This window comes from Anopheles funestus, chromosome 3RL (genome assembly GCF_943734845.2).
Source record: "Anopheles funestus chromosome 3RL, idAnoFuneDA-416_04, whole genome shotgun sequence".
Classification (NCBI taxonomy): domain Eukaryota; kingdom Metazoa; phylum Arthropoda; class Insecta; order Diptera; family Culicidae; genus Anopheles; species Anopheles funestus.
Window position 1 is genome coordinate 69,661,206 of NC_064599.1, and position 22,690 is coordinate 69,683,895.

At 39.6% G+C, this 22,690-nt stretch overlaps 2 protein-coding genes across 5 annotated transcripts in view; both read left to right on the forward strand.

Annotated features, from left to right (window-relative positions):
• LOC125769047 (ATP-binding cassette sub-family F member 1) overlaps positions 1-22,690 on the forward strand; it is a 226,934-nt gene that overhangs the window by 76,448 nt on the left and 127,796 nt on the right. The gene's annotated exons all lie outside the window — the stretch shown is intronic.
• The window catches only part of LOC125769049 (protein kinase C, brain isozyme-like), a 72,646-nt gene that overhangs the window by 42,480 nt on the left and 7,476 nt on the right, over positions 1-22,690 (forward strand). For 3 of the 4 annotated variants that reach the window (XM_049437447.1, XM_049437448.1, XM_049437450.1), the window contains exons 6-13: positions 14,249-14,377; positions 20,365-20,518; positions 20,585-20,813; positions 20,885-21,190; positions 21,309-21,400; positions 21,849-22,050; positions 22,148-22,336; positions 22,550-22,690. In XM_049437447.1, the coding sequence (XP_049293404.1) occupies positions 14,249-14,377; positions 20,365-20,518; positions 20,585-20,813; positions 20,885-21,190; positions 21,309-21,400; positions 21,849-22,050; positions 22,148-22,336; positions 22,550-22,690 (1,442 nt within the window). Of the gene's footprint in view, positions 1-2,953; positions 3,063-14,248; positions 14,378-20,364; positions 20,519-20,584; positions 20,814-20,884; positions 21,191-21,308; positions 21,401-21,848; positions 22,051-22,147; positions 22,337-22,549 lie in introns of all 4 variants that reach the window. The other variant, XM_049437451.1, reaches the window with a different exon arrangement.

Here is a 22,690-nt window from a genome sequence, read left to right on the forward strand (position 1 = left end):
TACTTTAATTTCTCTTATAGGTACTTTAATTTCTAAGCTGACAAGAACATTAAAAAAAATCCTTCCACCCTAGTTTGATCACTCATTGACCGTTTGGTGTTATTTGCCAAAATGAAGCCAATATATTAATGTCAACAATCACGATCTTATCGGCCATGAGTCATTAGTGGACACAGGCCGCTAGAGCTAGGGGAACGAAAAAAGATAAGAATCCGTTCTGACCTTACTGTGTGTGCCCTTTCCCATTCCGTGCTGCTCGCGTTCGATAAGAAGCGTTAAAGAAGTGTAACATCTTCGATAAGCTCATCGGTTTGCTGATGTTTGCCGTTCTGCTTTACTGGCCCTCGTTACCAGCTGTCGTGTGCCGTAAATCTGCGTTCGTCGGCAATAGTTTCGGAAGTTTGGGCACGTTTTGTGGAGCACTGCCGCAACAACGTGAGCTACCACGCACGGGTGCCGTGTGTTTGTTCCCAACGATGTAGTTTGGGCTTGTAATCACGTTGTCGTGATCGACTGCTGAAGAAGGAAGAATGTGATACAGAAAGCGAAAAAAAAACATGCGTTAAATGATATGGATAGCTAACCAAAAAAAATAGGGAAAGAATTTTTACACGTGTGCGAGACTGTTTGATTTTTGGAAAAGAACAAACATAACGAAAGGAAGACATAGAAAAGGTAGAACTAACGAAAAAAAATTAGGTAAGCCATCTGCCACACACACACACACATTACGCAAGGGAGCAACCAAAACTTTCAAGCTGATTAGTTTCCGGGGTACTCGTCTGGGGATGACCCTCAACTACCGTAGGAGGTGATCCGATCGTAGAAAAATCCACAAGAAAATGGCAACAGGGGACACACAGCTATGTCAAAAGGTGAGAGATGGTCGTATTCGATAACCGGAATTCATCGGAACCTTTGCCACTACCAGTTGGAGAACGACCGTTCGTTATGTCATTTTATGGGGTCAACTGAAACAAGGTCACCAAGCTGTTCGGTCTGTGTTTACAGCACATTTTTAGAAACCATTTCTTTCCGTCTTTTGTCTTCTGAGCACCATGACGATATTTGTTTTTTGGTGTATCTTCCATATCAATATAATTACTTTTTCGCAACATCCACATATGAGTTGCCGATTGTAGTTTTTTTTATCACTTTGTTTTGTTTCTGCTAAAGATAAAGAACTTTCCTTTCTATGTGCGGAAACTTTCATCCAAAGTTTTAGCAAAGGATGGGAAGAAAATAAACCTTTGAAAAGTAATGACTAAAATTACGAAGAAACTTAAACTGGGGAAAAACTTTTCCTTCTTCAAGAGGTAGCTTGGCAGCGTTTGAAGAGGTGTGAGTGAAAGGGGAAGGGAGAGATGGCAGATGTCAACAGTGTCAACCAGTCTGACAGATGACAGAACAATCCGAAAGCTTTCACTACCAGCCGGGTTTAAGTGTATTTGGAGAAGGTCGTCCCGAATGATTTCTTCATCTTCGATTCCTTTAATCCACACATGCATCTTCGGTTTCGAGGAGCTGTAGAGCTAAATGTTATATACCATTCTTCCATTTTGTTTTCACGATGTATTTCGATGGGAATCGTTGCAATAAGTACCGGAAAGCGATCAATGATGGAATAAAAGTAGATTGTACTATATCGTCATCGTTAACGAATTGGCGTAAAGCAAGAGATATCAATAAACTGCATTGAAAAATATAATCTTTTATTTGGCTTGTTTGACTTCAGACGAGATCGAACAAAATTAGCCATTAACACTAGAGCTTCCAAGCTTTTTAAGCGAATAAATATAATTTCTAATAATTTTAGATGAATAAAAAAATATGTTTAGCAAAATTAATATTGTGAAAATGACATTCAGTCAAAATGTCTGATCCGGTAGTTTTAGTGTTAATATTTTGGGTTTACTAACACCAGAACTGCCCAACAAACTACTTTGACGAGAACGCTTTATTGTTATCATACTAATTTCTTGGATTAGACAATTCTGAAAGTAGTAAATGTATGACTTGTTTTAGCCAGTGCCAACAAACATTTAAATATAATCGAGTTTTTCAAAATTGTTCATAAATAACCAGCAAAAAACGCTTAAAACAAGCTTAGTAGTTCTAGTGTTCAAATTGTTGTATTTTTTATAAATTTTGTTTATATTTATACATGATTTTTATTCTTTATATTTAAGTTTATTACATTTGTTAAGTTTATATTTTAAGTGTTTTTAAAACTATTTTGATAGCAATACGGCCAGGCCGTTCTTTATAAATAAAAAAAAAATTTTATTTTTCTTTTGAATGAATGTGTTGTGCAATGTGTTGTCATGTGTGAGCCTATGTTTGCGAGTGTGAATGCTTGTACTGATATATACAAATTTCGTCTAAAAGTAATTGTTCTCTCCAGAAACTATTTCTGCTGAAACGAAACTAGTAGCTGTTACAATTAAACGGCAAAAACATAAATAAATTACAAACTCAAACGTAAAGCTTTGTATTAACAAAGTATTTGAATGCATAATTATGTTCCTGTTATTATTTATGTTTCTTTCAATCGTATTTGCATTGTTAAAAAAAAACAAAACTTTTCAGCTTAATTCTGCCGAATTCTGCAGGCGCCTCTTAATCGCCGTGTTTGATATATCTTATAAGTTCAACACAATGATTAATTATCACAATTTATAATGCAATTTCTTTTACCCGCCTGCAAATCTCTTATCGCAATCTTTTGTTTGCTGATGTCGCCCACACCGGTGGGAAGAATCAGTCCGTTTTGCAAAAGAAACTTAACTTAATAAACGCAATTAACTTTCTTTTTTGTGTTCCGCAAGCAAATACCAGCGTAACAGTGTGTAAAACACTCGTCCTTCTTGCACCTGCTCCACATTTTTTCTTTACTTTCTCTCCACCATCTCTCTCTCTCTCTCTTCTACCGATTCTCTCTACTTTTCTCTAGGCACAAAATCCGCACAAATGGCAAGGATACACTTTCATAACACCAACCTTTTGCGATCACTGCGGTTCGATGCTGCACGGGATTGCACATCAGGGTTTAAAGTGTCAAGGTACTACCGATGTCTAACCGGTCTGGGGCCGTACTGGACCCTTTCTTCTTTAACTAGAATAGAATAGCGCGTACCTGTACCGTGTCATACCGTGTTTGAAATTGTTTTAGTTTTTATTTATTTTTTCTTTTCGGTTTTTACTTACACTCGACACCTTTACTTTGCTACTCGAGACTGAAGCAGAAACAGAAACCAGTGCAAATAGTATGAAATCATTCCACTACATTCGTATGGAAGATATGTTTCTTATTAAAGAGCCTACATTACTCATTGTGCTCTGGAAGCAATAATCCTTTGGTGTAGGATTTTTTTTAATGCATTTTATTTAACTTTAATTTGGTGTAAGGGATTGATTTAACTTTTTTATATACTTTTTTTGGGTTTTTGGTTTTATTATCATACACAGATATGAACTAATGATACTTCAGTATTCGAACTCCCACACACCATCAGAAACTACTGGTTGGATAGGACTTATAGTTAGATTCCTTTTGAACATACGATCGGAATAGGTTTATTAACAGCACACTGGAAAAATGAACCCAATTTTCCCTACCATAACTTTACCACAAAAGTCGTTTCGCACACAGAACAGCACACACTCAAGAGGAATTAACTTCCAAGGCGACAAACTTGATTACTTGGTAGCTAACAAACTAACACAAAGAATGATTTAAAACAAATTGGTATATTTTGCCATGTGGATTGCATACCTTTAGGCGAGCGCTGTACAGTAAAGTATACTTAAGAAACGCCTGAAGTTATGCAATTTGTAAATGGCGAGCTTGTTAGTTACCATTATCAAGACAATGCAGTGGGTTGTTCAAAAACGAAACGTTTTCCTTGCACAGAGCCATCCTTCCACGGAGGGGTTTTTTTTTGTACACCAGCTCCGCACACGAAATGTTTGCTTGCCGTACGTGATATGAATGTTTCTCTGTAAAAGCTTGCATATTTCACAGACCGCACACCCACAGCACCAGGCATGGTGTTTTTGGGATGTGACATTAGCTGGTTCAATACACTCACATGCATTTTCGTGTCCCTCTTGGTTGATGGTGATGAAACTCCTTCGTTTTATTGCACACACACCTGTTTTTAGAATAGACGATAAAAAGCAAGGAATGCATACTAGCAGCACAGTAGAAGCAAATCTAGAATAGAACATAAAATGAGCAGTAAATGGGCGGCGTTATGATGCAGATGGGATACGCAACACCTTCATATTAGCATCTTCAGCAAATCATCATAAAACATTTAAAATTTGCCTTTTTGGTAAAAAGGAAGAAAGAAAACACAAGACGGCATAAACACTGAGCAAAAAAGGGGGTTTTAAGATCTTTTATTACCTCAAACAACAGAAACGTTGCTTCGTTGTGGTACTTTGACATTTTCAGCTATAACATTTGGTGAACACTGCGGGTCATCACCTACGCAACCGAACTTTGTTTGAAAGGTGCATGAACCGTACAGAATGATTATGCAAATTAGCACACCATAAAGGTGTGCTTCCAAGGTGCGTGGGAAATTTATTGGATCAAACCGATATTCGCATGGCGTCCTACGAAAAAAGTAAAAGGGAGCTTTAAGTTTGGTGAAGGAAAAATTTTTGTATCACTTTTCCCACAACGAACCCCAGGTTCGAAATGGGACAAAAAAGGGGTTTCGTGTGTGTGTTGAAATATGTTTCCCATTTTACGGTTTGCAGCAAGGCGAACCGCCTTGGACGTTTTTCTTCCGGTTTGTACCAGCCACCATGCGCCTCCATTTGGGTATCTTCTACCGTTTTTGGTGGAATTGGCCACACGTTCACCGGAAGCATGTGAACGATCATAAATCACTGTGTATTAACTCGTGCTTTGCGAAACGAAGCCCGAACCGAAGTCACGAGCGCACGGAAGTTTGGAGTGGAGTAATCCTTTCGGGACTCTACCGAAAGAGCACGCGATGCTAAGAACGAGCGCGCCCCCGGTCGGAAGTATTTGTTGCGGGAAGACATCTGTAAGATCCTTCCCGTAAAGGGACACGAAGCCGCGCACACCGGTTGACAAATTTGCTTCCGTTTCGTTCCGCTGCTTAGGGTTCTAGCGAAGGGGAAACCAAACGGAACGCATCGCAACACGTGACGTGCTTCACCGGGACGTTTGGACGGGTTTTTTTTTTGGGAAAAGGCACAACCTGAAGCTAGGAATTTTTTTTTTTGCTTCTGGGAACGGGTAGGAACTTTTCCACGGTTTCCAGCAAAAATGATAGATGGCACCGGTGACGACAGGCCTGCTAGTCGTGCGAAATGTTATCATAACGCAACGTATCGGGGAGCGAAGAAAGATGCGGCCATGATTGAGAGAATGGATTGTAGAAATGACATGAAATAATTTTTCCCGCGTCGTCTTACTGTTTGTGAAGTAATATCGGGTGTTTTCTTGGTATGATTGTGTTTCTGTGTCGTCCTTTGTCTGTCTAAAAATATATATATATCCGTTCCGGGTTTTGTTGGATTTTGCTATAACTTTTCCTTCATGGAGACGCCTGGTAGTTCATGGAAGGATACTGAAAACCAAAGAAAAAAAACGTGATTTTCGTCTTAACATTGGGGTAGAGTGCGTTCCATGGGTCTATGATTTATGGACGTTAGAGGCACACTGCCATTGTTTCAAATGTAGCAAAGCTGGGTTTTTTTTGTTATGTTGGGTCGGTTGGACTTTGGGGGGCGTTGGGTCAGCAGTTGTGTTAAATGTTCTCACCTTCGTCAGCTGGCAAACCTCCGGAAACTGGGTTTCGGATGAACAGTTTTCGCTAGCGTTTTTTTTCTGTTGCGAATTGTCATGACATTTTTACACAATTGAAAATGAGAAAAGTTTTTGCTTAGAGGGTGTTTTTTCGAGTGAGATATTTTGAAACGTGGTGTGGAAAAAAATAAAACCAATTTCTACAGTTCAGAAATCGATAATAAACAATAAATGAGCTCAAAGGCCAACAATATTTTCCGTTTCAATTGTCTTGCTTTTTATTTTTAACAACCATTTCTGCACATGACATAGTTCGTATGAAGATCTGTAACTCCACGATAAGCTGCACGATAGAAAGATAATGTTTCAATCAAAGTTTAGTCCCAAGGTGGGCCCGCAGTACCATTTTTCGTTGGTAAGCTATCCGACCGATAGATGTAGAATAATGAAATGCCTGTAGCGAAATGTGGAACCGGAACCATCACTCAGGCTCGATGACTTTGTTTGGTGTTTTAACATCGACAAAGGAAAAAGACAGACAAATATAACTCTTTCCATGTGTGAAAAGTTGAGCCATGCTGGACCCAGCACGGATGTAGCACGCATTTGCGTGCTTTATGTGGATAAATCTTTCGGCAAACCGATTCAAGCTCTTAACGATGACCAAACAAAACGGGAAGATTTTGTTACGGCACGCAGCCGATAAATGTTCTTTCCCTGCGAACAAAAAAAAGAAGGTTGTAACCGTTTCAAATTCAGCCAAGATGGGCTTTTTGGCAAGATGGGACTAATTTGTACGGGCCGTATCGTAGGGTCGAGAACAATTTAATATTCTGTGCCGTTCCGATGTGGCAAATCCTTCATCAGGAAAGGGAAATTTTATGCAAAGCTTGGCAAACCCATTTTTGGGTGGGTGAGATTTTGTCTCCACACTTGTTGGGAGACGTTTCCGCAGCATTTCACTACTGTTCGGCTAGCATACGGGTCATCGTTGAGCGCAGCTCAGCACGGATTCTAAATCCAGCAGCTTTGTCCGATTTTGTTGACGTGCGAGAGAAGAACGAGAGTACAGCAACGCAACCCTGAAGCTGTGGAGTGCTTGATTGAAATTGATCAGTTTAATTTAAACAATTTCCGAGCCGGCGCTTCAGTGGATGGCGCTCGCGCATCTTCATCGCTCGCTCGCGTTGTGTCGTCTGTTACCGACAGCCCGTCTACCGGCCGGGCATATCCCATGTCCATCAAATTTGGAACGCTTATTGACTACCACCAATAAAGGCGTAACCGCAACACGCGGAAGCAAAGGCTCTCCATTTTCCCTCTTTCTCTCACCCTTTTCTCCGTCTTTCAGTGCGAGCGGCATGTTGCTTCGTTTAGGCTACTGAACCGTTAAATTGCCGACACACACACACAAGACGAGTTTTGCGAAAAGGGGTGTTTTGTGTGCCATTGAACAAATTCCACAACCGTGCAGACCGAATGGTTTGGTGTTCCGTTTTGACAGCTTACCAGCAGGTACCGGCACGGCAACAATTGCTTTAGGTAGGTTTGTTGAATACATCTTCCCTTAGCGTGTTCAATAGCTCCAGAGACACTCGAGGGATTTCTATTAGCGAACTCCTTCCACCTTCATATGCTTCTCCTTCACGCACGAGTGGATGTTGCGAACGATTAGCGTACCCGCTTTGGCACTACGCTAATAGAAGGCGCTTTTATTTATCGACAAACAACTGTCATCAATGCTAACCCTGGTTCGAGTGGGTGGTTCGCGTTCGTTTGCTGTTGTGACGGAAGTGCGAACTGGTAACCACTGTGCGCTAGCTCGCCAGCCAGCAGTACACCAGCAACAACAGCTCGACAAATATTGCGGCAAGCGGCAAACAAGCAAATGCAGCCCCGTTAGTGCTCGTTAGCTATTTTCATCGAACCCGTGCGAAATGGGAGAATATGTCCCGCATACTATTGTTTTGTAGCGATCGTTCTTAGCTATATTTTCTAACATAGCAAAATATAGCTTCATTAGTTGTTGGGGAAATATAAAGAATATCTTGAAAATAGCTTTCAAAAGAGGAAAATTCTTCATCTTTGTTTGATTAAAAAATATAAATTCAAGTTAGTGAGCATCAATTTTTCACCGTGTTGATTGATGCACGGCCGAATAAGCGGATGACACGGATAAAAGGAAAGAATAATTCTAGTAATTCATAGTATAATGGTATATAGTAGAACATCGATTATTCGTGGTATATTTAAGCTACGGATTATCTCTGGGCTTAAAAATGGTAACTGCATAACCATTTCAAACTTATATAACAAATTTCCTAGCTGATAAAAATGACCTTAAGTCAAAAAAGGTTTCTTTAAAGTGATTTAATAGTGAACTCAATCGATATTAATAATTAATATTTCAAAACAATATTTAAATTTATTTCTTAAAATCATTTACATTTGATTATTATTTCAATTATACTTAAAACATATATAACAATATGTTATATGTATATGTTTTTTGTTATGTAGAAAACTTTTAAGCATTCTTTAAAGCTTTTAAGAGTTCCGCAGCCGCCCGAATAATCGAAGTTTTACATATTGCAGATTGTAATAATACATATATATGAAGGATCAATAATAAATTCAAAAGTTTTTAATAAATAATGTTTAAAATGAGTTTTTTCTCTCTCAAACGTTTAATTTTGTAAATTAAACCAATTATTTTAGATTAAGTTTCATTTTGCGTCAAAGCTTTAGAAGTTGCCAAACATGTTGAACAACACGGATAAACCGGCAGCCGGTTAAAAACGATCGTCATAGGTGGCGTCTTACTGTAAATAGAGAAAGCTCTTTTTAACTTTGATACTTATAGCGAAACATTCGAAGAAAGCAAGTAGAATTTTGAACCAAAGCAACAAAAAAAACTTCATCCGATTGCTACAAAACCCAAAATCGATCGATCCGACACAGTAAAAGCAAAAACCACAAACAAAAAGACGCTTTGGCATATAAAGCGGGAACTCCCATTACCGACAACTGGCGATGGAAGTTTATTTAAATGCGTTCAAGTGGTGCGCACAAAACTTTGCTAGAAATAACGCGGACACCGCAGCATCACAAACAAATCCCCGGTTCGCTTCCAAGGATGATGATGATGATGGTGGTGTTGGGAACGGATGATGGGATCTTGGTGTTTTGCAAGCGGTTCAAAATGGCCGCTGCTGTTCAAGTTCCAAGCACTTTAGCTGTACGGGAATTTTTTCTTCTTTATTACAGTAACCCGGTTAGTGATTGGACTGTTGGCCGCATTATCCAATAACGAAGGAACATTATCGTCGAATTAGGCGTTCTAGTAGCGTTGTTTACAAGTGTGATAAAATCATATTTCGACAGCAGTAACCAAACACCGCACAACCCTAAAATGGGTCCGTTTTGCTTAAAGCTTGTTTCGAAAGGGGGTGGAGAACCATTGCCATCACGTCACACAGTCACACTCTCACTGGATGGTGTTTGTATTGCGGTGTTTTCGATGTAGAAGACAAAATTTACATACCATTCCTAGGCAACAAAACATGTTCCAACACGCAAAAGAGATGGAAAAGCTTAGGGAAAATGCTGTAATGGCGTATCGTATTTGGCATCTTATCGCACACAAAACTATGCATTGTATGTTTAGGGGTTTTGCATCTTAAATGTCATACAGTGATGGACAAAATGTGTGTCGTTTGGTTTTTGTTTAAATGTGTTTTATAAATAAAATTTTGAGAACAGAAAATTTGTGGACTTTATAGCAAAATGAGAATGAGAAATATTAATTCTCAATAAAAAAATAAAATAAAAATTTGCTCCTGTTTTAAATATGTGAAACACTGTACCAGTGAACTCACAAAGCATACCATTTCCATGTTTAAATCCCGGAGTGTGTCGTTTGTAAATTCGGAACCACATACGTGCTCCAATTTTCGAATGGCTTGATCTTGGCGGTTTTCTGGGAATTGTACAAACGCATTCCGGGAGATACTATCGCTAACAAAAACCCCATCCCATAGGGAAGGAAAGTGTGTACCAAAACAAAAGAAAAAAACACACTCTTCACAAACTAAACAGCAAATGGCACGAAGTAACACATAACGCTTCGTACCATTCCCGAAACAGAAAATCGAAATGCCCCCCCGTAACTTTTGCTATAACGATGGTAATAATTGGACTCGTTGCTCGTTCGAAACTATGGGTTTCATGGGAGGTGTTTCCTTTTCTTCTTCATTTGTACGGTTCGCCTTTTTTCTCATTTGGCGTGCAAAATTCTTCCGCCCACCGGATCCTTTTTGGTCGGGATTATTTTCCCGCGCACCGAAGGATTTCCGGACGTTCTTTACGGTGGCACAATCCTCATCTTCTTACTTCCGTCAAATTTACACAACGCCGGCACCCATTGCCCCGGGTTCCCAAAGGCTGGTGGATGCAGTTCGTTTTTTTTCTTTCGGCGGCGAGGTTGCAGGTTGTTTTCTATTCTTTGGTCGTTTTTTTTTTGTACCGTGCAACACTGTAATCACTGTGATTACATTTCATTGCAGTTCGTTGCCGGCAGGCAGGCAAGTACATGCTGCTCGATCGTATGAAAACTCTACCCCGTTTGGAAGCAGCACTTAAGCGGGAGAGGGAAAATCCATTCGAGTTGACGCCAAGTCGTTAAAATGCCAACGATAAATAGCGAACGGTGAACAAACTCGCTCCAGCTTTTGCAATGGTGCATTGGCAGCATTCGAAGTGGGATTATGGCGCAGCTTAAGATGAAGGAGGAAGTATTTAGTAACCGTCAAGCGCTGTTACATACCTTCGCTTAAAATGAGCGAAACAAATAATAGAAAATCGAGAGAAAAAAAAACCCGTAAGAAAAAGAGCTAAAAATCCATCCCGAAAAGTTCAATTCCAATTGAAAGTCATTAGTTTTGTGGGGGGGATGCAAAGCTTTTCGAGCCAAATGACAACGAAATGAGCGAACCGGCCGCGGAAGGAACTGTGGAGCAAAGATAAATAATTTCGTTTTTCCCCTTCAGGACACCCTTAAAGTTATGGCCCTTCACGTCGGGCCCAACACAAAGGACAAACATATTATCATCCAATTTGCGAAGGGAAGTGCGCCGAAAGGCAGTTGATTTTTTGTTCGGCCTTTTTCGGATAATGAGATGATAATATTGCTTTTGTTCGTGTTTTTGTGCCGTTTAACTGTTCGCACAGTGGATATGTATGATGGCCATAATTTTAAGGGTACAAAATTATTGCATTACAGTAAAATTATTACAAAACTCCTGGAAGGTATGCAATTTGCAATGCATAAGTAGCTCATTACGTCGCTTTGGGATAAACGGAATAATGGAACCCCATTTTTATTATCAATTCCTCTTATCTTAAACATGTTTTGTGATACTATTTTTTGTCCGAAAAAGCATTACATCATTCCAAAAAAAAAAAATCCCAATATTGAGGTATGACCAAGAGCACGTAAAAAACAGAGAATGTAATTTCATGTTTTCTCCCCTTCCGTACTTTGGTGATGAAATGAGAAACGTATTGCAACGGTACCCGATAACGTGGTCCATTTTTCAAAGGATATATTTCAGCCCAGAAAAGACTCTATTCCAAACTTTCTTATCTTCGTCGGAGGAACGTGCTTTTTTTTTACATGTGTCTACATTGTGCTTGGAAAGTTTCACCCAACATCGTTCGTTCGTGACAGTTTCCGGTGTGTTCCCGAAATTTGTACCAAGTCGAACGAGCCTTATACCACGGGGAATATGGGCCGAAATGGCCTTGACGAAAACCGGGGCAAATGGGGTAAAAATTTGTAGCACCAGCGTTTGCGTTACTATCACCATCAAGGCATCGAAGTTGGAAGTAGCGCCGGTAGCAATGTAGCAGTTCTTTTCTGCTAAATGAACATTTTCCTGCAAATTGGGACTTTTGCAAACGGGGCAGGATATATCTTTTTGTGTGTGTGTTTTTTTTGTGTGTTCTCTTTTTCTTTCTCCCGCGCGCATGAATGTTTCATTTCATTGGGGTACGAGTACGAACTGACAAAGGCATTCGGGCTTGTTGAGCAGACTCACGCCCAGGAATTTCCTTTTTGCCGCACTAGAATATGGCTGCTAGGTGTGCGAAAGGAAACGACCAGCGGTGTAAGATAATTAAATTTTCCAGTAATGGTAGCCACTTTGGACTTCTCGCCCAGGGAAGATGATGACTCTCTACAACCCCTCCCCCCCCTTCCAACAACGGAGTTCGGTTGGGGAGATTGAAATTGAAACTCAAAGCTCGTGCAAAGTAGTGTTTATTTTTTTTTTCTTCTCTCTCCCAGTGTCATCCTGTTCAGGCTGCTTTAGTCGCGATCATATAACGGTTGGATGGCATTAAACGGAAGTGCCCGGGTATTTGCCAGGCAGAAATAGCGCGCCCCAAGAACAGACACTGCTCACCTTCATTTTAACGACCGTGGGTTTCACTTGTTTTGTGGGCTCATTCTTCTTAAATTACCATCGCGCTTCGTTTCTGACGATGGAAAGTGTAGAACGCAAAAAAGGAGAAGCTCCTGCAGCACGAACGTGGAGTCACTGTTCGGGTCGTAAAAATCGTGCTTTTAAAGCACGATATGTTCCACCAGAAGCGATAGCCGAGCGCTGAAAGTGAGACGAAAAACGCGAAGGGATGGGAAAAAGACAACACTTAAGTTGGTGCTGTTGGTTGCATTTGTTTTTACCTTGCGATTGGGCGCTTTGTGGGTGTGGAAGATGAAGAACTTTATCGTCCCCTACGGTGCATTACCGTTGATGGATTTTCATTCGATTGGAACCACACACCGTACGTGGGATGCAATTTTATGTGTCCGCGTGCTTTAGAAACAAAGCAATATGAAGGATTTTCTTTAACAACAGCTCAGTACGCAGCTGGTGGATGATTGCAAGGTTCAACAGCAGCTTTAGCAGATGATGAGGTGTTTATGGATATGGTTTAGAGTATGATGAAGTAGTTTGAACATTTTTTGGAACGAAAGAAATTTGTCTCACGTGTCGTTTTCCCTCAAATGATTTATGAATAGCCGACCGGGCGATAGCAATGAAATTTTTAAACCGCCCAAAGTTATGCAATTTGCATTCCAAAAGCACCGTTTTTGCGTCATTTTACTCCAGGGGATGGAGTTTAGAATGCAGCAAACGCAGTTGAAGGTGATTTAAAAATCAAATTGAACGATTTGCTGTAAGGAAATGTTAATATTACAAATGCATGGTATATGTATAAAACAAATCTACACTCTGTGCACTGTGTTTTGATGGAGTTGCTCGTGATTACGTGTTTGCGTGAGTGTGTGATTGGGTCGTAAATTTCAATGCCATAATATAACCTTTAGCTCGTCCTGCAATCTCTATTGCTGTATACACCGTCTCTAATTGTACCTACCTGTAAACTGTTTGCACAATATCCTAACACCGCTAGTGTCTAGAACTCCTGTTCCAAACCTATTCTGTCGAATCGACGTCCTACACTTTATGTTAAATTAGTTATCTTCTATCTTAAAACATATTAACTTAAACAAAAAAACGACTCTCAATCTGTTAATACCAAATTAACTCCAATTGCCGTTTATATTCCTGCTCGTTTACCAATGAGTGTCTTCTCTCTATCCTGTGTGTTTACTTTCCTGTGGCAAACATACAAATATATCTTTCCCTATTAACCTTCTGGGAGCACGTATGGATATAGCTGTTCTTTTGTTTGTCTACTAATCCCATGCACTTTCCTCTCGATAGATGTAAAAGCTGCTTCTATACTAAAACACATAAAGGGAATAATTACACAAATATTAACAATTACCATGGTTTTAGATTTATCGCACTAGATGTAAACTAACTGCTCTTTAGCAAAACAACTGCCAGAACACTAAAAGCTTCCTAAAACAAATACTAAACAGTTCTTATAAATACCACTTTAAAGCACAAAGCTCGGCTTGTGTTTTATCTTTAACAGTGTTTTGTGTTGGTTTATATTTTGTTTCTTTTGTTTTTAAATATAAAATCAATAAAACGGGTTTCATGAGGAAGCTTACTTAAACTTCTCACACTACTTTCTAATGTATTATCACTACTGTGCCACGTATCTTCTATCACCGTCTATTTTCTGCTATTTTCTCTGTGTTTCAAACTGTACTTTCTACATCTTTTTGTCTAGAAAAGATTCATTTCATTGAAAATAAAGTGTCTTAAAAATCACTCTTAAATCATAAAGTACTACAAAAAAAAATTAAAAAAAAAAACATTAAATTAGGTTAAAACACATTTACTCATCATGTTCATACTCTCGATAGTAGACATCCACACCAGGATCACATTGCTAATTGTTTTGTTTTTTCGTTTATGTCGACTGTTCACCCGTCGGACACTCTGGTTGATTGGTCGAAATGGCATTACGGCGCAGCATGTGATATGAACGTACACAAACGGTGCGAGGAAAGCGTACCGAACCTCTGCGGATGTGATCATACCGAGCGCCGAGGGCGTATCCAGCTGACGATCACGCATGCGGGTGGCAAGCTCCACATTGAAGGTAAGTTCGCTTTTGTTTACTGATCCGTTGTATTACGTACTTTTCAGGAGCTGGAAGTCGAATTCTTACACATGTCACGACGCTGTCACCTATAAACAAGTCTGTGGAGCAGTGTTTATAACGTGTGGTAGCCTACTTAGTGACGGAGTGTCTAGATGGCATATAACTCTTAGTTTGATTCTACCACAACTCGTCCTTCCATGTAGACGACTTAAAGAGACTTAACGGAACAGGTCGATCGATGTCATTCTAATGACATGACCAACCCAACGGAGCTTTGCGAATGACTGGTTGACAACCGTTGCTTTACTGCCAATATCAACATAAATGTTGTTGCTGAAGGTGACTTTTGATCTAAGATAGGTGAAAGATTTGACAACTTAAAAGAAGTGTTCAACCAGCTGTAAATTTATAGCACTGGGTTGAAGACTATATAGACTATACTTTTCCTTTGGCTCACAGTGACGACTCTTGGTAGTAGCGAAGGGATTTCGAGAGTTTTCCATCCTTCACCACCTGAGAAGCGACATTGGACATTAAAACGTTAAAAATTCTAAAACAAATCATTTTGTGTTAAAGTTTTATAGTGATTCTGATTACATTATTGTTTTATTATTATATTATATATCAATACTGATTATAGTATTGTATACGGCTATCGTAAATCAATAAAGAATTGGCAGGAGTAGAGCTGTTGCTCCTCCATTTTGCTCAACAACTACTGGCAAGTGAAGATGTGATCAGTGCTTGTTATCCCATTTCCCAGGACTCTGATAGTTTTTAAACAACATTTCAAAGAGTCACATCAATATCTTGTGAAATCTTGTAGTATTAGGGAGAATGTCTTGTTGGATAGTATTTAACATCTTAATTAAGAAATATCTCATTAATCATTTGATTAGTTTTCGTATTCAACAAGTTGCGTCTTAATTTTAATACAGTTTGGCTACTATTCCGACAGGTGCCCTGATGTTCTTGAACATATGGTGTAGAAGTCTGATATTGAAGTCTTCTACTACTCATTGACCTTATCATTTAATAAAACATCAAAGTACACGAGTATCTCTGACAAGTAATTGACCAGATTCCTTCAGATCTCTTTATCAGATTATTAAACGTGCAAATTTATGTATCATTACACTCAATAAAACTGAGCTCCATCTTTCATATCTTTTTTTTCTACGCACAATTGGGAAAACTAATAAAATCCATCTGGTTCCGTTTCCGTTCTTTTTTGCTGATGGTTATGGAACGTGCAAGCGACAGGCAAAGCTGTTAACATATTATCAATCAGAAGTGCTTTTAGGAATTACCTGCCCTTCTTGGAATATGCTCTGCCTGGTAAAGAACGATCCCTTTTTCAAACGAATCGTGTCCGCACCACACCACGTACTGTAGCGTTGTATAGGTCTTACATTTATTATGCCAAAATTTACGTACATCACCCATAACAACCTTTTCAAGCGGAGGCATTAGAAAACAACAAGGACTCCGAGGATCGTACGGGAACTCATGCGTGGAAAATAAGCCTCACCATTTACCACCCTGTGTGGATGTGTGCTTTATGTATTTGAATATGCGATAGAACAAAAATGGGAAAACAAAAGGTCGTTTGAAGAAAATAAACATAGCCGAATCGGTTAATGGTGTGTTCGGAGTGGAACAGTTTGGCGAACAGCGACTACGGTGAAGATGGGGAGGGAAAAGATGTGGTTTAAGAAACATCAACTTCAAGCTGGATAACAATTTTAACATGCCGGAAGTAGAAGCAACATAAGTGCTGCTGCTCCACTCTATAGCACCCGATAGAAGACGTAATCCAATACGCTTTTTTGTTGTACAACGAAACAGCAAAATGGAGGGAAGGTTTTTTGTTCTTTCTTCTTTAAATCGATGTAAAAGGGTAAAAGTAACGAGCGAAAGAAAAACGCTATAATTCAGAATCCATTTTAAAAGAAGGTAGAAAACGATCCGTACCCGGATGCGGTTCACTTTCAATGGCGTTTCTGTTTCAATTGCAGCAAAGGATTAATACGATCTGCGAGGCTAAGTTTCATGTTATTGAATCGATTTAACTCACAGGATGGGAAGGGAAAAGCGATGAATGCTGTTAGCCGTCGAAGTTGGGTTTGCTTTAATTTATTTTTATGTTCCATCTGTTACCCGGACGGTTCTTACAATACACGGGTCAGTGTGATTGATAGTGCATCAAATGTAATACGATAAGTTAAACTGATACTAGCAGGATGTGGGTGTGTGCGTATTTATGTAAGGACTGTAAAAGCTTCAAAAGGTTGTTAATACAAATGAGTCGATCAGGGAAATTGAATTGAAGGCATTTGTTTAGAGGATGAAAATTGGAAAGTCTTTGAAGCAGGACAAGCTTAACCTTTTTTTGTAATTTATCTTTATACAAAAAACTAGTTTTCGTTGCAAAATTTTGATCCAACAGATGTGGTCTAAATCCAAAAAGATTTTCTGATAAAATTGCTTAGAATGAATATTATAAGTTTTGTTATAGATTCACAATTGGTTTAAGGTTTGGGATTAGTTGTTTGACTAAACTTAAACTAACAGATTGTGATATATTTTTTTTAAGTTAAAAGATATTAAATTATTTTAATTATTATTGAAATGTCAAATATTCACTAGTTTTCGGGAACATTAATTTAAAAGTTCACGATTTTTGCAGGGAATGATTTTTTTTAAGTTCAAAGGAATAGCAAATATGTATTTCTTTATTTTGATTTAATTTAATTTAATATGTATTTCTTTTAATTTAATTTCTGAACAAAACTTTTTTCGTATTCAAAATAAGACCATATTATTATTTATAACGCTTAAAACAAAATAGTGAAATATTTCTACCTAGAATTACTGCTAATATTTATGAAAATTTATGAGAATTAATATTTATGAGACGTGGTGTACGTGATACACGGCACCGGTCCACACGGCAGGACCGGGGATCAAATCCCATCAAATCCCAAATAGCAAGTACTGACTATTCGGCTACGTCGTAAAAATAAGTCTAGTAAGCCAGAAATGGCCGGCGTGACTTTAGAGGCCGTTAAAAGCCAACAAGAGAGAGAGAGAGAGAGAGAGAGAGAATCTTTTTTAAAAAACTGTTTAATCTGCACTTAGGAAAATTCTCGCCTCTTCTTACATCTCGATTGCATCAATTGCACAGAGTTTGATCCCATCCAAAGTTTGAAGAAATTAACCAAAAAGAAACTTGTCATAAAACACAAAATAGTTTTTTGTAATGAATATTAAATGTTCACTAAATATTAAATTTAAATAATTTTTGTAGCTTTTTTGTGGTCTAACGCATGGCAGTACTAAACCCATACTGGTGCCTAGACGTACGGTACTTTTAATGCATAGTGTTTGTAGGTGTTTGCAAGATAAATTTACACCACATTATGCTTGTTTCAACGGAAACCCTGTTCAACTTTGGACCTGTGCAATTTTGCCAACCAAACTCATACCCAAAGCTCACATTTATTTTCATGACCGTATCGCTTCAGCACCTTTTGTGATGCAAGCTATAGAGAGAGAAAGAGAGAGTCTGAGGAGTGGAAAAACTAATGTCCAAAGTGGTGGGAACACAAAACATAGCTAAGGATTTTGTTTTCTTTTTTGTAGTCACCTTCGGAACAACCACATGCACACATTCAAGCACACAAATGTTGTTAGAAAAATGACTACCGAGACAACAATAGTGTACGGTTAGTTGGACGGCTCAACACCTCGGCACCTAAATTACACCACAGTACAAATCATCACGCGATAACAACGAGACCGACAAAACCGCATAAAGATCTTGCTCAGAGGAACAAAAAAAAAGGAAGAAAGAAAGGAAAAACAACCAACCAGAACGGAGACACATCTTTACCTGGTGTGTGTGTGTGTTTTTTTCCAGGCTTTGTTCCCTGTTTCATCAGCTGTAGCCGGTACGGTTTTGTGGTTAAGAAACTGATGCTATCTGCCGAAGTCGCTGGAAAGATGCCTTTTTCAAGAGCTGATAAAATGATCGGACAAATTCATACCTCCCGCCGAATCAGAGAAGGCGCGACAACACTCGAGGATGGCTTTATTCTTCTTTATTTTTTTGGATTTTGTTTTGCTTGCTGAGGTATTTGTTAAATTGTTCTTATCACGGTTTCTGTTGTGGTAGAGTACTCCACTTTTGTTAGCCGATCTGCCAACCGAGGTGTGCTGCTGTCTAGTTGATTTGCATCCCAAACGGCTTGAATGTGGCCTTACCGGAGCACTTGAGGTGTGATTCCATTCGAGCACAATAGGCTGGTGGTCCTTTTTGAAGGGCGTACCGTTGTTCAGACCATTGTATCTTGCAGAAAAGTGAATAGGAATCTTTATTTTGATATGATACTTCTATTTATTTATTTTTATTCTCATTAGAACAGATTTTTTTTATGAAATTAAATTTTTTTCTGGTGAAAACATATAATAATTTTTTAAGCATAATAACATTTTCCAGTGTTTTTAGTGAAATAAAACTGATTTATATTTTTTTTTAAATAATTTTTGAAATTTGCTTCTATGATGGAGACGCCCAGTACTTCGTAGAATTGTTGCCTGTTGTGCTTCATTTGAGGTGGTTTTTTGTGTGGAAAATTTGTCCACAGTGTGCTTTAACACAGCGGTACGAAATAATCCCCAGCAAATCGTATCAACTGTTGATTGCAGCACCAACAGCTTTCGCAACGGTTGTATGTAGAAGGCATGCGCTATACAGTGAAATAAAAGCACCGAGCAGCGATGTAACACCGAAAAGCTCTTGCACGTCGTTTTCAATTATGATTACAGCGGTGCCTGCAACCGGGCGCAGGGCTGCACGAAACAAAGCAACAACGGCAGAGAGAAACATTATACCAGCGACAAAAATGGATTCGTTTTTTTTTTTGCTTTTTGCCTAAGGGTTTTGAAGTGTATGGAACGTCTGATTGTGTGGTAGGCCGTTGGGCCTACGTGTATTCTTCAAGAGATGGGGATGGGTGTTGAACAAAAAAAAAACAAAAACAAGATCTACAGTCCCCTTTCCAGCTCGTCTACTACTCTTCACCACTTGGGGTGTGTTTTTGTGTGCAAAAAAATCGAAATATTCGAGCTGAAAGGAGATTAAAATAAAATAAGAACCAAAGGAACAAAAAAAAACACACTAAAGGGGTTTCGGGACCGAAACAGTTGAGGTTCAGCAATAACTAGCGGCAGCATAATGTTGCATCATTAGAACGTCGTTTCGGAGACACGAAACAAACATCGCTCTTACACCACCCAACATGCCAACACTGTTTCGTACCGGGCTACGACTCGGTTGGTAATGTAGGACGAGTTAGCTTTAATCATGGGCACAATGGGAAAGATGAAACGATGAACCATCTCCATGAGCACGCTAATGAATAGCTTGAAACAATAACTGGGCTTTGGGTTGGGTGGGATGCTTCTATATGCCTGTGGTTGTCATCGACAGAGGGCTTTACAATCCCCGAGGCCTTTTTGGTGTGAGTTTGAATGCAATTTAACATCATTAAGCCGTATAATATGCTTTTATGGCTTAAGTTTGGAAATTTGCTTTTCATATACATGATTTAGCAACCATGATTCATGATATAATGCATGATTCATGATTTATGTAAGAAAAAAAGTAAAAGCAATTTTTTCTACAATCTAATAATAATATAATATTTAAATTTTTTTTTTGACAAAAGACTACAAAATAATTAGTTAATTCAATGAATTGATGGGAAAAAACATCGAAAAAGTCGTTGAAATAATTTACAGAAATAAGAATAGTTCAGAACGTTTTGTATGTTTTAGAGTGTTTCACTGAAGCTCATAATATATGACTTCTCTCGGCTCCCACCATTATTTTACCATTCAGGATCCTTTCTTTAATGTTTGATCTATAAAATATATTGAACTACATTTTGTTTTTGTTTGTTTACTTACTCCCATTACAGTGAAACAGGGCCGTAACCTTATTCCGATGGATCCCAACGGTTCCAGCGATCCGTACGTCAAGATCAAACTGATCCCGGACGCGGATAATGTGAAAAAGAAAACCAAAACCATTCGCGCCTCGCTGAACCCGGTGTGGAATGAAACGCTTATATTGTAAGTATTTTTCATTACGGTTTCCTTCCCAATTCTGTCATTATGTGCATCTGTGCATCTGAACAGTGATCTCAAGCCGGAAGATAAGGATCGTCGGCTGCTGATCGAGGTGTGGGATTGGGATCGTACCTCGCGGAACGATTTCATGGGATCGCTTTCGTTTGGCATCTCGGAAATCCTTAAGAACCCGGTGGATGGATGGTTCAAGCTGCTCACGCAGGAGGAAGGCGAGTACTACAACGTACCGGTGCCGGAGGAGGGTGCCGATCTTGTGCAGCTTAAGAGCCAAATGAGGGTAAGAGTTGATTGGTGGTTGAATTACAGTTAGTACAGTAGTGTTAATTATACTACACCGCTATGTTACAGAAAACATCCATCACGAAGAAGATACCGATGATGGGCGATAAGGATGTACCGCATAATATGACGAAGAAGGACGTCATTCGGGCGACCGACTTCAACTTCCTGATGGTACTGGGCAAGGGTTCGTTCGGCAAGGTGATGCTGGCCGAACGCAAGGGTACGGATGAGCTGTACGCGATTAAGATCCTGAAAAAGGACATCATCATCCAGGACGATGATGTGGAGTGCACGATGGTGGAGAAGCGCGTGCTAGCATTGTCGAGTAAGCCACCGTTCTTGGTGCAGTTGCATTCCTGTTTCCAAACCATGGTAAGCATTGGAGTTAGAAGTAGAAAATGCGCCTAAATTTAGGCAATCTCTTTCCCGACGGGGTCTAAGTGCGTTTAATTTACTTTCCCATTACGCTAAATGTATTCTTTCTTTTCAGGATCGTTTGTACTTCGTCATGGAATACGTCAACGGTGGTGATCTTATGTTCCAAATTCAGCAGTGTGGCAAGTTCAAGGAACCAGTTGCTGTGTAAGTTCTTACATCCTTACACACGTACACCTCGCTGTGTTTCGTGCGGAAATGATATTATTACTGACCTCGTTAGTCAGCAAATGACGCAAAGAAGGCGAAGCCGTATGAGCCGTAATAGTGAATGGTACCCTTGTGCTCGAGAGTAAAATTGGGAGGGAAAAGTCATTTTTGGTAGCGGCTAATTACCGTTTCGGTAATTCAGTTATCGCATCGCCGTCACCGGGATACGCCTTCTGCACCTGAACCGTAGCTCCGACAATGAGGTTTTCGGCTTCACCGGACACAAATAGGAAGGGGCGATCGATTGGCCAGTGGGCTAATTGAGTGAGGGTGTACTAGCGGTTGGCGTCGGTTTATTTTCACTGCTTTCTTATGTTTGTGTTGGTTACACTATTCCAATTGCTAATGCACTCTCTTACGTACCTACTCGCCTTAACACGCACAGGTTCTACGCATCGGAGATTGCCATCGGACTGTTTTATTTGCACGCACGCGGCATCGTGTATCGCGATCTGAAGCTGGATAACGTGCTGCTGGACATGGACGGCCATATTAAGATTGCGGATTTCGGCATGTGCAAGGAGGGCATCATGGCCGATAAGACGACGAAAACGTTCTGCGGCACACCGGACTATATTGCGCCGGAGGTGGGTCTCACGCTAGCCACTAATTATATCTGCAATGGGCGCGCTTTGTTTAATGTTTCGTTTTCCTTACCGTTCGCTGCTTATGAAACCGGTTTAGATCATTTTGTACCAACCGTACGGCAAGTCAGTTGACTGGTGGGCCTACGGTGTGCTGCTGTACGAGATGCTCGTTGGTCAACCACCGTTCGACGGTGAGGATGAGGAGGAACTGTTTGCGGCCATCACCGATCATAACGTTTCGTACCCGAAGAGCTTGAGCAAGGAAGCCAAAGATGTTTGCAAGGGGGTAAGTTTGTTTAATCTTGTCTATAGAAGAAAGTCGTTCAGAACGCTAAAGGAATTTCTCCTGTTGTTTTGAATTACCCCTAAAAGTATGCAATTACAGAATTAAATTATAGTTATTAATGCTAAGACTAACAATAAAAAAGTATGACACATAAAAAACCTTAATAATTAAAATTTCACTAATAATTCTGGTTTATTCTTCGCCTTTTTGTAGCTACTCACCAAGAACCCCCAGAAACGCTTGGGCTGTGGAGCACGTGGTGAAGAAGACGTTCGTGCGCACGCATTCTTCCGTCGTATCGATTGGGAAAAGATTGAAAACCGTGAGGTGCAACCACCGTTTAAGCCAAAGATT